The following is a 15,299-nucleotide window of genomic DNA, read 5'->3' as shown; positions in this document are numbered from 1 at the left end:
AGATAGAGAGAGCAAGCTACTGTAATGACATGACCTAATGACCATACTGAGCTAGCATTACTTTTGCATGTTAATTACATGGTGAATATGGCAATTTTGACAAATAACCATACTAGCAAAGCTAACATAAAAAATATGTTCACATCAGAAATATGGTGAATAACAGCACCAAGAATGAACCTCAACAGCTTCATTAATAGTAGAGACACACCGCAGACGAATGTATATGATTTACAGTAGGCAGAATTCTGGAGCCTTATATAAAAGAACTAATAAATTGGAACAGTTACTTTTATTAATTAAAACATCAATTGCAGCTTAAACTTGTCAATGCTGGCAAATTACTGTGGTATAAGTTAGCTTATCCAAAGCTAGGTGGGCATTACACAATTTTAATGCACAGCCTTTCACTAATTCAAATCCCACAACCTGCAGTAAAATTGTCCAATGCACACATAGCTGTGGATTAGCTCTTCAATAAAAATGGTTCTGTAAATTATAGACACACTGACTGCACTTACAAATTGCCCCATTTGCGGCATATCATATTATTATTCAATTCTGACTATTTGCAATATAATTAAATCTTGCTTGTCACAGAACATTTTCAAAACCATTTAAAAACCTATGACCCTGAAACCCCAATCAGTATTTTGCTCTTTTCAAACCACCCCTATGGCTAAGCTTCCTACCAGATGATCATGGCCAAAGCACACTCTGGATGACCAAGTATGTGTTTTTCAGCTAAATAAATTTGGCGGCTTTTAGCTTTATGAACGTGGTAAGAAAATCATCTCTCAACCGCTGCCAGCCATAACAACATTAAGCACTGTTTGATAATGGCTGTGGGCTGTTCAGACATTAATTTCATGCAGAGAGATTAAATTTCTTCGAACAGTCATTAACCAGATGAGCCCTTACCTCGATCGAGTCCTCATGAGAATCAAAAGCAGGGCGCAGTCCAATCAAGCTAGCCGCTCCATCAAGAGCTTCGCTAAGCTCCCTGAGGAACACTCCACAAAAGGGCACCACTTTACAGCCGGGAATGTTGAGGGCACGATTCACCACCTTCTTGTATTCTGAAGAAGACTCGTGCTGGGCCATGGCATCTTTTAGGCTTCGCATGGTCTCGATGTCTGCTTGGTCCATGAACTGCCACATCTTCAAAACTTTGCGAGATCTAGATGAAAGCAAAAATGCTTCTCTTCATATCTTGGCAATTATCATCATTGCAAAGAACAATAAGGAATGTACCTCACTGTACTAAACACCGTGAAGCCGTACCTAAGACCTGCCAGAAACTCCATCACTGCATTGTAGTTGCCCATATTCCAGCAGGATTTGGCTACATGGACAAGGTATGAAAAGACTTCTCTCTTTTCTTCCATTGAGCCAGCAGTCAGGACTAGCCAGGTCACCCACGAACTGACCTACAAACACACAAACAAACAAACAAACACACACACACACACACACAAAGATTTAAGTGCATTGCTCTAAACAAAAGAGGTGACATAACTGTAGAGAAGGTAGAGAAGAATGTTTAAACATCTCATCCCTGATGTGCAATCATACCTTAATTTTAATTTTGACAATGACATTTAAAGAACTGGATCATCGTATATTTTTCCCTGGATGGACAGCTTGTCTGAGAGCTGAAGTGCTTTTCTATCTGATACAGTGTATGCTTTGTGAGGGAGAAACTTAATGAATGTCTATTGTGCATTTATCTGCCACTGTGGTGCACTGCACATTCCTCAAATATGCTGTTACGAATGTTTGTTGGTTTAGAATACAAATTTGTTGTTCGGTTTCCTGAAAAGAATCTGACGAAACTCCACAACGTCCCTCAAAATGTGAAAGACTAAACTAAAAGTTAATAAAGTTATGACATTCTAGATATCTCTTCAGCTAAAACATCAAATCTTCCATTAAACAGACAATAAGAGTCAATAAATCAAGCAGCCGCACCAAAAAGTGTAATCCCTTTGTATATTTCATGTGTTCCAAAATATATTAGAAAAATGTAACAAATTCGCTCCCTGGTTACATATAGTTCCGTGGGTGCTGCTTGATGGGAGATGTTTAACCAGGGAGATCATATTGCCTCAGCAGCATTCCTCTGTTCAGACCCTGCAAGTCTTCAGTTATACCAGAAAATAGTAAAACCTCCCTGACATGCTTAGGATTCCAACTCAGAGGACAGACGCTGCTAGTTTGGAGAGGACATGAGGGTTTCTGGCATGAAGACTTACTTTCATTAAGTGATCTGGCAGATTATTCAGTTGTGCCAATGTTTCACAGGGAGGCTTGTGATTCAGTTCAGTGAGCTTTTATGTCCTGGGTGATATTCAGGAACTCTGGCGCAAGCCTGATTGACAATAGCGTTTTGGGACTGATATACTTTTTTTTTTATATATATCTATGTTTTTTGATTATGGTTTTAAAATCTAAGCAGGCAAGAAAAAAAATTCAATATTTAACCATGACTCGGCTTTTAGCTTTAGGTATAATCTTATATTTAAATGAATATAATTATGACAAAAGAAAAAGATTTACCTCCTAAAAACATTACAAAGAATATTACAGAAAAAAATGGGACAATATTTCTCGCTTTTTTGCCTTTCCTACACTTATACATATTTAATGCGCTATATCTGTCATCTGATACTACTGATATTGTTCTGCTTGGATTTTAAAACAATAATCAAACAACAGCTTATGTTTTATTGTTCTATTTCTGCTATGGACAGGAAAAAAAAATCACCACAATGCACAAAAATTATTTTAGGGCCTAAAAGTCGCTAGTATTTATATTAATTATTAAGGACAATCTGACTAAAATGAAGCAAGATGTTGATTGCCCTGGTGTATATTTTGCTGCCTGGGTTTGTAATTCCAGCAGCAATGATATGCAATAGAAACTCCTTTTGCTTTGGTTGTATTTTAATGAACCCCAGCTGATATACAGGTTTGCAACTTACCCATGATGTCACTCCCACTTCTTGCATGTCCAGATAAAAAATAGAGCGCCCCATTTCTTTGGCCAACACCTTTAACACTTGCCAGTGTTTATAAATGTAATGAATACATGTTTGGATTTATTTGGTGTAAAGAGACTAGGAACAGTTGCCTAAAAATCCAGTACTTCTAGCTCATTTCCTCAGTTACTGCATGCTAGTTAAATCACATTTTCTTAATCCAAACATGCCTGAAACTAAGCTAACTAACAAGCCATTATATTTGAATGTTACAGCAAAGCTATGCAGACTAAAGAAATATTCAGAGGATCCACTTTGTAGTTGCTGCCACTGGGTTGAAATCCTGCAGAAGCTGTGCTGTATCATGTTAAGGGTCATATTTATGCCCAAATATAGAACACTCTAAAGCACTACTTTAAAACCTACTGACAGTCAACCATTTATTCGTGAGATATTGCATTACCAAGACTGTCTGACTGACAGACCACCTGAAAACCTGATCATGCCTCCCTCCGGTCCGTGGTAGATGTTTGTGTGATACATTTTTTTGTTTTAGAGTATAGGATACGCGCTAGGCCTAATGTTAGCTTGCACACTCACAGAACATGTGAACATGGCAGATCAATACAGATTTGTGTCTTCAGCACTGCACAGGCTCATGTAACACACTTCACTTAAGACAAAACAGCATGAAGAACTATTTCTACACTGTAGTTACTGCATACAGATACAAATGTATTAGGAACCCTAGAAAAGAAAAATGTAAATCACTAGATAGTGATGATTCAGACTAACTGTGAGTAGTACTTCAGTGGTTCAGATGTTAGATTTTGGATTAAAAGACCATGGGTTCAAATCACTGCATAATCCAGGTGCCACTAATGCTCTGGGTAGAGCCTATATCAAATTCTGCAAATGTAATTAGTTTCTAATAAATTTTGCTAGAATGCATAGTGGCAAGCTACAATATTTCAGAGGGAATGCAATTTGTACAGATTAGACAACATTGCAGCTTTTTGGCAAGATACATCAACTGAATATTTATGGATGCAAGAATTCTTGTCACACCTTGATGATCTCATATCTTGAACAAAATTCTATGACATAAAAACCTATTCTCCAGGATTATGAACATCCTTTAATTGTAAATTTGAGGTTCATGCAGGAATTAAAATCATAAAGCACATTACCCTCTACTACGTTTTTAACAGTCCTGTGAGCTTTTTGTAATCTCTCATTCTCCTGTTGGTGGCTTTAAATGAAAGTGGTAGCGGTAGTTACAGAGTTACATCGATTTTAATCAATCATTCCTGACCCTGGAGGAAATTTCTCATTTGTCAAAACAGCACAAAACTTGCCTCTCAGGGTTCATTTCAACTCGCCAACAAAGAACAGCAAAATCACATTACGTCGACCCGACATTTCAACGTTAGCAAAACTTAAGATCTGACCTCGTTGAAGCGTGCAACTAGGTCCTCTACAACGTTGTGCTGGGAATTCTGGGTAGGCATGACAGGTGCTGATAGTGAGGCCTTAAGATGCGGGTGGCTCTTGTGGCACTCGGGGTTAGCCAGATCACGAGTGAGAAAACACAGGTAATCGAGTGGGAGCACACGACGGTAAAGCTGCTGTTCTTGCTCAGTCAGTATGCTGGCGATCTCCTCTGGAAACTGAATTAGCTGCCGCAGGTCTGCCAGCTCCTTACTGGTCCCAGTCACACCAGGCGAGAGCAAGCCGGAGCTGGCCATGGAGCCACACAGCTGCCGTTCTGGAAAGAGAAGAGAGAAAATCAGAGAAGGTGCACATTACTTAGAAAGAGTACATAGACAGAGACAGAGAGAGAGAGAGAGAGAGAGAGAGAGAGAGAGAGAGAGAGAGAGAGAGAGAGAGAGAGAGAGAGAAAGTATTTTTTATTCCTTGTCCATTAGAAGTAAGTACAGGCAAATGGATCAGTGGTTAAATAATACAAAGGATTTTATTGGTTCTTCTCAGACTCTAATAAGCCTCAGGTTTATATCCTTATATGTGTGAATCCTACTCTTTTCTTTTTTTAGTATATCTGATTAAAATCCTTGTACAAACTGTAATTATAAACACTAGTCACTTTGATTCACTACTTCTACTGGACATTTTATAAAAACCTGAAGGACTAGACAGTGTTTAAACAAACATACTTGACAGACTTTTTTTATTAAATGAAAAATGCATCAAGCGATTTGGATGACTTAAGTAATCGAAGCAAATATTTTTAAAAAAGAAAAAAAAAAAAGCAGGACAAAACACAACCCTCGTTTATTATGTGCTCTAACAAAACACTGACATTGATAAAGCATTCATAATGTCTCTGCACATAAACACTCTTCATTATGGCAAGGGCATATTTACATATCTTTGCTCCTTCCTGCATTTCAGACTGGAGATTAGGATCCCAGAGTTGTTTTGTTGGTATGGTCTGCCATAGGCGACAAAACGGAGCAGGAAAGAAAATAAAACACACACCAGCATGAGATGCCTGGTCAGCATCAGCTGTCATGGTCTACACTGCAAGTTCTTCCTGTAGTATGCAGAGCCATGGAGACCGGAAAAGCAGGTGGGAAATAATGCACAGAGACTAACTGATTTGTGCATCCTGTGGCAGACGTACAGATGTGAGGAAACAAGCAAAACTGAAGAATAAGTAAAAATAAAAATAAAAAAAAATAAAAAAGTAAAACAGGTAGGTGGAGCTTAATGCCCATTCATCCTGTGGAGCTTTTTGCTGATCGATATTATGATCTTAGCATAATTAGCTCTTAGCGCTATCATCAGATTGCATTTTATTCCATTAACAATAATCCAATAATCAGCAAATTACATGAATCAGGCATAAACTACCTGTTTGGCACTATAGCCCTTAAAATTGAGCCTCTGCAGAATAAATATATTATGAAATATAGTATGCCCCAAAAAAACAGTCCTAAAAGGCTGGTGTGTAGCCGTCAAGGCACTGCTTAAACACATCATTGAGGTCTTGTTAGCAATCACATGCAGCTGCCCTGTGCTCCACTCCATCTCCGCATGGCACCTTTTGATGTGAGCCAAATGGTCTGGAACTAAACGTGCTTCATTAAGCTACATAAAGCAGCGAGCACCATCTTTATTCATGTTCTTTCCAGGGGCATCAGAGAGGGCTCATGGCTTGAAAATCCTGATTTTGGAATAAAAATGGTGGTGTAAAAATTGGTGTGTGCACATACAGTACATACAATAAAAGAAAATGCACACACATGCACACATAATGCAGTGGCACGATCTGCATATGTTCAGTCATCTAAATGATCAGATCTGTATGTGGATTTATATCTGATGTGGGTGTTTTTTCTTTTGCAAATAATGACATGTAGAAATAGTAATTTTTTTAAATCCTGCTCAGAGAGTTATCGTTTGCACTTCATTGTGACATATTCTAACAAATTCAGATGCCTCGATTTCCTTTTTTATCTGTTAAATCGCTCACATGAAAGTAAAAAAGTGAGAAATCTTCTGTATCCTGTGCAACATTTATCGATTGGATCAGAATAATGTATCCAGTCACAGTTGAACTATACACTTTAAAATTTTTCATAGTAGAAGTTTACCTGTAAAAAAAAAAAAAATAGCATTTTTACCTGATTATTATTTACTTTGTTTCAATGTAACACCCAATCCGAGGACTCTAAGAAGAAACTAACCGAACTAACCGGCACAATATATTTTGCGCCGTGCATCAAAGACACGTCTAACATCAAGCCACACACAATCATTACCAAATGCCATTAAACGAGAGCATTATGTCGGAACAATAGAATAGCATTATGATAAGTCCCGGGTACAAGCGGCACAAATGACTTTTTTTCCTCCTAAATGATCGACTATTATGCAGAGGTCAGTGCATCTTTCTGTAATAAAGACTCAGTATGAAAAGATATACTACACTCTGTGTCAGCGTCAATTCAACGTGTAGCTATATATATTTTAAAGGTACAGTAGAAAGTGGTGAAATGATCAGGGCTTGTTTGCTCTAACACGTATAAAGAAAAACACATCAAACTAGTCAGTAGGGGTCGCGAGGGTCTTGTCTCGACATTCAGGTATCCTAGGAAACACTGACGCCAGATTCTAAATGAATGTGTGTCAGCTGAACACGAAGCATTTGAGCTGCGCCTGCAGCTTGCTGTAAGAGGATCTCTGTACTCGGCAGCGAGTGCTTCCAATTCTTACCCTCAAATTAGTCAATGCTTCACACGTTCCTATCCGGCTGTAAAGGCAATACACAGCGGGCTATGACGCAGCACAATCAAACTATTCTCTCTGCACATCATATATATATGTGCATATGTATGTTCATTAAGAGAATCTGATATTGAGTTATACTCACTTGCTTTATCATGGATTACACATTAATATACATAAGGTCAACTGCTAGGTTATCTTCAATGATGTACAAAAACCTTATTTTTAAAACAGCATATGAATTATTTTTTTCTGTTGACAGTAGTGAGGAGGTGGTAGTTTAGTGTTCAAAGCAAAAGACATTGTATATGAAGGTCAAACTCCAAGCCCAACAAGCTGCCAGTCCTGGGCCCCTGAGCAAGGCCCTTAATATCATAGATGTTTAGTTGCATGAATGGGATAAATGTAAGTCGTTCTGGATAAAGGCAAACAGTTAGAGAAGTCTATCCCACAACTAAAGAAAATGTATATGCCACATACTAAATTATATGCCTATAGCTGAAATATACTTCTCCTATAATGTTTGATAATATAAGAAAGATAAAGTATTATGAGACATGGCTTACTAGAGATTCTGTCTACATCTTCCAGTGTTCACCGGTGAACTCTCCTCTTCCGTTTTTTAATGCGGTTTCCCACAGAAGATTGCAATGGCCACAATGAACTTGTAGCTTCTAGGCACAGGCAACATGATTTAAAATCAGATTTAAAATCTCCTGGTACTTCATGGAATTTATGATGCCCTGTAATATAACATGAGAATCTGGAACAAAAACTTAACATTACAGATCCTTACTTAGCACACTTAACATTGCTGATGAGGATCTTTGCTGCATGGTCTTCTTGCTACACAAACTCCACCTTAAGTGTTTGTTGTCAAACTGATCTATTATCTCTAACACCTGTCCAAAGTTCCAGCTACATAAAGTAAACTCAGAGCACACATTTGCGTTTAGAGGGCAGAAGAAAAGGCTTTCTTTACATCCACTCAAAAATATTTTCTTGCTCTGCAACCTCTGCAAGTTTTAACCATGTTGCCACTATAACCATCTAATAACTATTACGCTTATTAACTACTCTAACCTTTAAAAAAAATACCAATAATTCAGGTTTTTTTCCCCATTGGTATGAATTGTATCAGTGTAAAGGACCATCTCTGACCAGATATTATCACACCAAAAAAAGCTAAACTGATATTCACAGGAGTACAATTAAGCACTAGCTACACTAGAAGATGGATTGTTACTTAAACAGCCAGTGTCTACGGTTATGTCTTAGTGAATTACTAGGGTTTTGAATTTGCTATGTCAGAGTCAATAAGAATAGTCCACCACTCCAACCTCATCTGGTCTGTAGAGGTCATGTTATGATCCTGTTCTAATGATGGACGGAGACAGACTGCATTGCAACATGCGGGGTAGCATCAAGAACCGTGGCAAAGTTTGTTTACCTTACAATTGGCCAATGAGTACAGCTATAAAAAATGTATTTAGTACATTTCTAGTGTAATTCAGTTAGGTATGTACAGCATAAAGTCCCTAGAGGAACAATGTTTTGAACAGTTGTTTTTTTCCTTTCCTGGCTGTATGATGTGTAACCAGCTGATTAGTTTTTCATAAATATTTAAAGCAAAACCATTATTCTACTGATGTATAAAGCCTTGAGAGTGCTAATGAGATTTCTCCTTCATTATTATTCTTTAAATAATCCCTATCAACAGCCAGCAATGCAAACAGAGAACCTACTAATGTTACTTCCATCTGTGTTATGACAGATTTTATGTTTAAATCCACATGTCAATCTTGTGTATTTTCTTCAGGAGATGTAATAAACCTTCATGTGGTGGTTTTAAATACATTTATATTGATCCTTCAGGGTCTTCGATTTCACCATAGGGGTTAATAAATTCAGAGGCGTGCAGCACTGCTCTAATTATTTGACAGATCATTTATTTCACTCTTTCAATGATGTCCAATCGGTGTAAAAAAAAATGTATTTTATGCAATCTGCTAACTCTGAATATGAACTGCTTCACCTGCCATATCATCAACAGCCTTTTGCTTGAACAGCTGGTGAACCTTTGTTTTCATGAAAACTTTTGCCTCCATTTACACCTTGCAGGTTTGCATGATTGGGTAGCATGTGTCTACATTGAAAACAAAAAAAAAAAGCATTGGGGTGGACTGTGAATGGAATGCAACCGGATAAGCCAGTGCACCTCTGCACGTCTGTTTTCCATTGTGATCTGACAGGTGTAAATGTACAGTGTGAACATATCGGGCTGGCATTAAAAGAAAAATATTGATTGATCTTATTATTCCTAAAAGCATACACAAAAAAAACTAAATGACCCCCATTCCCTGATGGGTATGTATTAGGCAATTACAGAGGCTCTAATCTTGATGGCTGTTAACAAAAAAAAATGGTTTTGTTGTTGAAACAGATGGCATGCACATCAGTGGATGAAACACTTATTCAAAGCAGACAATAAAAAGCAGCCCAATAGGGACATTTATATTAAGAAAAAAACAGCAATCGTTAGTCAATAATGTCCATTGCTAATGAATTCTCTCACCATTGTAGCAGGAAGCAATAAATCTTCCAACCTCATGGTACAGCTCTGTCTTTCTCCCTCTCTCTCATCACACACAGAGTATATATATATATATATATATATATATTATATATTATATATATAATATGTTTGTGTGCGTGTGAGTGTGCGTGTGTGTGTATACACATATACATATATAGAGTGAATATACACATATAAGTATATATAATGTATATTCATCTTCACAATAACATATACCACACATCTCAAATAGAGTATAATTCTATTATAAAATGCCATAAATCAGCAGCAATGCACCACACCAAAACCAATACAAAACTAATTGTAAAAAGAGCCTATTTATCTTAATGCAAACAGAACAAGAGATGAAAATCTACACACTCTGATCAGGTGGGGGAACAACGAAAAACATCTAAACCACCAAACCCATGTGACACTTAATTTTTCTCTAGTAGGTTAAAGTCAAGTGCCCTTACTCATCAGCCTGTAGTCCATGGTGTGCGAGTGTGAGTGCTTCATGGTGACGGCTGCTGTGGCTCCGGCTCCTTTCTTGAAGCTGCACCGGCGAGAGTCACTTAACCACATTTAAACTACAGCTGCTCAACGCCTCACTGCCAGCGAATTGACGTGCTGCACTGCTCTTACACACTACACACACATACACACAGGCTTGATACTCCAAACCCCCCTCCCTGTTCGGCTCTATCTCTCTTCAGTCGTGTACACGTTCATACCGCACTTTTCCTGCTCGTCTTCTAGATTAAAGCAACAGGGACAGAGCAAAGAAGGGAGGAAGAAACCAAGATCCAAACAGACTCCCAGCGCAAGAGCTGATGGACATACTATAAGCTCTACATGGACAGGAATGACATCCAAACAACAGGTGGACCCTGATACATGTGTTTATAACGCTCTGACTTTTGATAGACATTATCCAGACTGGTTCCAGAGGCTCATGTAAAACAGTATTCAAGTGCCAGTTCTCGAAATATCTTCATTTTGGTCCAAATCCAGGTTTAAACATTTAACAAAGTTAAATGTTTATCATGATCTGTTATGATTACAAAGGGAGGCACCAAATGTATTTCTAAAAGTGATATAATTATAATAGAAATTGATTTCCTATATATTGGATTGATGTATATGTATACAATAGTTTTATGGGGGTTAAATATTTTTATATACATAAAAAAAACATTTCATCAATGGACAAGCCAGACGTGTTTCACATCTGACACACAATTTTGGCATGAGCAGTCGCAAAGGGCCTCACATTCAGAACATAGTAATAGAAAGACAAATTCCTATGACTTGACCTGACCTTTGCTATTTCTGTCCACCTAATGATGTATTGTCACTCGTGCACACACCAGGAGTCACAACCAAACAATGTAGACAATTAAAAGGGAAATGTCCAATTGAAACATGAATTATGGACATAGATCAGAATGTGTCCTGTGAAGAGCACCAGCCTCATATTACAATTACTGTTGAGACTATACAGTATATTATATATAAGGGATGTAATTGAATACAAATAAATTATTTGGCTTGAACAAATAATGAGTCATATTTCTTTTTTTTTTTAAAGCTTGCTAGAATGTTTTTGGGGCCTGGGATCCTGCAGGATGCAAAAAAAATAGTAACTGAAAATGTTTGTTTTTAACTTCAATGGACAAAGACCAGTCCTTAGCAACTGCATGTTGAGGGCAACACGGGTGAAATAAGCATACTAGTTTGTGTGAATTTTGTCAAATAGAATGCACCAATAAATTTGTTCGAAAATATTATTAGAAAATACATTGAAAAAAATAATAACCTTGGTGAAAATGGATAAATGTCAGGTGATTAAGAGTTCAAATATTGACAATACCATAGCCATCAGTGGCCAGGAGCCAAATCAACAGAATTAATCTCTCTCTGGTCTGTCAATCAAAGTGACACTAGCCAACTGTGGGCATGTGTAAAATCAGGTATGCAAAAGAAGGCAGACTGCATATTCTTTCAAGCATAGGATGCTAGCTTTGATGCATAATGTAGTTGGCTAGCTTCATGTAGTAAGAGTATACTTTAAACAATGAGCATTTTCAAGAACTGTTCCACTATTGCATGTCGGGTGTGTTCTGGCAGCACACAATAAAAAAATCTCACTTCATAAATCCAACAGTCAATGACAGAGACGAAATATGTGAAGCAAGTGAAAATGAGATTTTCTTTTTTTTTTTTTCGGAGACACCCAATTCACATTCACGGCTCATTCTTTTGCAAAAGCCAAAAAAGGTAATAAATAAATAAATAAAGGAGCAACGTCCATTAAATAAGCCCATGTTTTGGCTGTGGAGGAAAGCTTTTCCCGCAGCACGAAAGTGAAAGAATGCTCTGTAATTAATATTTGGAAGACGGGGATAGCACTGTGAGTGACTCAGCCGGTCAGCTCAGAACTGGAGACGCCACGTCACTTGGCCTGATGCCAGACGACTGGCTGCTATGCTGCCCAAAGGATTGATTTACAGAGCTCAAAGCTCAGCCTGCTGGGGCACATGGCACCCGGGGACACCTGAAGGTTACATCATGCAGGAATCTTATTAAAGCAAGACAATCGAGAGAAAAGCATGTGTTGTGCTGCTCTTCATTTCAGGTTCCAAACAGAGTGACAGCATGCATGTGTATATAGCAAGGACAGGAAAGCTAAGAAATGCCTATTCCTCTCCCAGACACACAATTCCCAAAAACACAGTGTGATGTCATCATGTGAGGTTTACATAAGGTTTTTCTTGTTTTTTTTTGTTTGTTTGTTTTTTACAGTTTTTACTATGCTGTCATTAGGATCAAAAACATTTTTAGACACTGACTAATTTAAAATCTCTTGAAGCAGTCACTTGCTTTTGTTCAACACTAGTTTTCTGCATTCTGTCCTCAAGTCATTGTGATTTTGCATTCTACAGGACAATCCTAGCAACATCTTGGTTAAACTTAGTGTGTGTGAGAACATGTTTTCCATATTACCCAACATGATGCACGCTACAATACAATACAATAGAAAAATTACTACTATGTCATCATTCAGTGCATTCCGAGCTCATGCATTTGAAATAGGGCAAAATAAACAGAAACATAATTCAGTAAGCTTGTGGTGATATGAGTATCTACATTGTCCAATCGCATGTTTTGCTTTAGGGGTCAGCCGTGCGTTTCTGTGAATTTCACGTAATTTCTGGTGGATTTTTAGATGACTGTTGTAGAAGCTAACACATTGTGAAATTTGAACTAAAAATCTCTTTGTTTTTAGCTAACTCTAGTTGTAATAACACTATATTTATCTAAGCTTAAATCTCAACTAAAGATTTTTTTTTATACTATGTGCATCAAAAAATATTAGCCCATGACCTAGTAACTTTGGTTTCAATGGAGATATTTCCATGTCTGTAGCAACAAATTTGATGACAACTTTTTAATGAATGGTAATAGAACATTAGCATTCTCACATTAAAGTTTTTATTTATTTTTATTTATTTTTTGTCTTGTTCTATCGTTACCCATCAGTCAGTCCCCTACTATTTGAATGCCGTCAAATTCACCCATGAGCACACAGATACCAATGATCAGGCAGTCGATGTTAAAAAATAAAAAATAAAAAAAATCATGGGCATCTAGTGTTACTGTGATTGAAAGTGGGAAATTTGATTTCAAAAACAAATGTTGCCCTCTTGAACTCCTGACCACAAATAACTGGGGCATCTATGGGATTTAAACTTGTAATCTCTCAAAAACTGTTCAGTCACTTGACCTACAATGGATGCAGACAGGTTTGAGTTTGTGTTCCATACCTTTGAACATGGGTGTGCTGCTGCTGATGGCAGCCGTGGCTTCCAGCAGGGCTCCGCTCAGGTGGGCTGCTAAGCTAGTCCGACGGTAGCAGGCACGATATTCAATGTGCTGCACACAGACTGGCAGACATTCTACTGCCCGAGCCAGCAGCTTCCTGGAGGGGTGCAGGAGGTAAACCTCAGGGTTCAAAGCAGGAAAAGCATGCTGGAGCTGAATGCAAGGAAAGAGAACGGAGAAAATTGATTAGTAAACCCATAAACAATGTGCCAGAATAGTCTTCTGAGGAAAACATTTTCATGTTGCACTGAATGCACTTTCACTGCTTACTTCCTGCAGCTTGCAGGTCATGTCAATAATTAATATTTTAATGTGCATATCAGGCCCAGCTGGCATGTAATGATAATCTGTGATGCACTAGGATGTTTCAACAGTGGTGTTGTGGATACATTATTACTACCCCAAGTGTGTTTCTAGGGATAGCTGCCTAGTTAGAGAGTTTATTTGGCAGAATGAGCACATTCCTAAGACATCATCACAGAGTTGTCTAGCTTAGAGTTAGTTGAAAGTTAAAAAAATGGCAACGACTGATACAATACTTTATTGTAGGCAAATAACCATATGTTCACTGTCTGAACTTAACCATCTGTTCATTCTTATAGATATCTAATAGTCATTTGTCTGTTTGTAAATGAAATTAGTCAAGACATAATGTCAACCAACCCATTTAAATATAGCTATATTACAGCTGGTCAACAGACAGTTATAAGCAGCAAGTAAACAATGCAAACAGCTACAGCTTTCTAAAGGTTGTGAGGTATAATGGACTCTGTAGAAAGTACCACATATGATGCCTTGCCTGGTTTATTTCCTAAAAAATTGCAACAGAGACCATTGAAAGCGTACCACTCGATTTCTTAGTGTAATAAATGTTGATAAAGCATCAAGCAATGTTAAAAAAATTACCTACAGTAAATAAATGGATAAAACATGCAATAAACTGCTCTTGATATTGGAGGAGTTCCAGTTAGGATGCTTCCTGTCTACTTCTACAGCTCAAACATCTGCATTCATTATATTTCCTACCAAAGTCAAACCACTTCTGCAGGTCAGTTTCAGGAAGAGTAATTACGCTATGCAGGTGGCATGCTCTTTAAAAGCACTTTGAACTGGGAAAATCAATTTTAGCATTGCTGCATTTTATATACATGGAACACGTTCATTTTCACCATTTCTGATTAATCAGCACAATTATAACATTTATAAAATGGGATATAAAAAAAGCTGTATATTATTCATTTATTTTTGTAATACCTTCTAGGAAACAGATTAAATTCTTATTATTTTCCTTATTGAAGCCCATGAAAGTAACAAACTCATCAAGACCGAGTACTCAATGTATTAATTGTGCACAAACATTAGCCAAGATAATAGACCTCTTGAGGCGTTATTTCTTTTAGTAAAACTAGAAGTAATCTTGGCCTATGAACACCTTTAATGAGTGTGAAGCTGCACATCAAGGGCACAAACAAAGCTCTTCAGAGATTTCAGCAACATGGTGATGCAAACCATCAAGAGTTTTTGAGGTCTAAGTACAGCTGAAAGCCTGACCATGTCTTTCAGACAAGGCATGGTTTTTGTCTGTGTCATGCAAGGGCGGCTGAAAT

The 15,299-nt window shown here is 37.6% G+C and overlaps 1 protein-coding gene across 1 annotated transcript in view; it reads right to left on the bottom strand.

The window, feature by feature from the left end:
• Positions 1 to 15,299, bottom strand: part of plce1 (phospholipase C, epsilon 1) — a 74,633-nt gene that overhangs the window by 24,103 nt on the left and 35,231 nt on the right. The window contains 4 exon segments of the mRNA XM_046853976.1: positions 922 to 1,180; positions 1,285 to 1,430; positions 4,433 to 4,749; positions 13,635 to 13,845. Coding sequence (XP_046709932.1) covers positions 922 to 1,180; positions 1,285 to 1,430; positions 4,433 to 4,749; positions 13,635 to 13,845 — 933 coding nt within the window.

Source organism: Silurus meridionalis, chromosome 7 (genome assembly GCF_014805685.1).
Source record: "Silurus meridionalis isolate SWU-2019-XX chromosome 7, ASM1480568v1, whole genome shotgun sequence".
In the NCBI taxonomy this organism is placed as follows: Eukaryota; Metazoa; Chordata; class Actinopteri; order Siluriformes; family Siluridae; genus Silurus; species Silurus meridionalis.
This window is presented reverse-complemented; position numbering and strand designations above follow the sequence as displayed.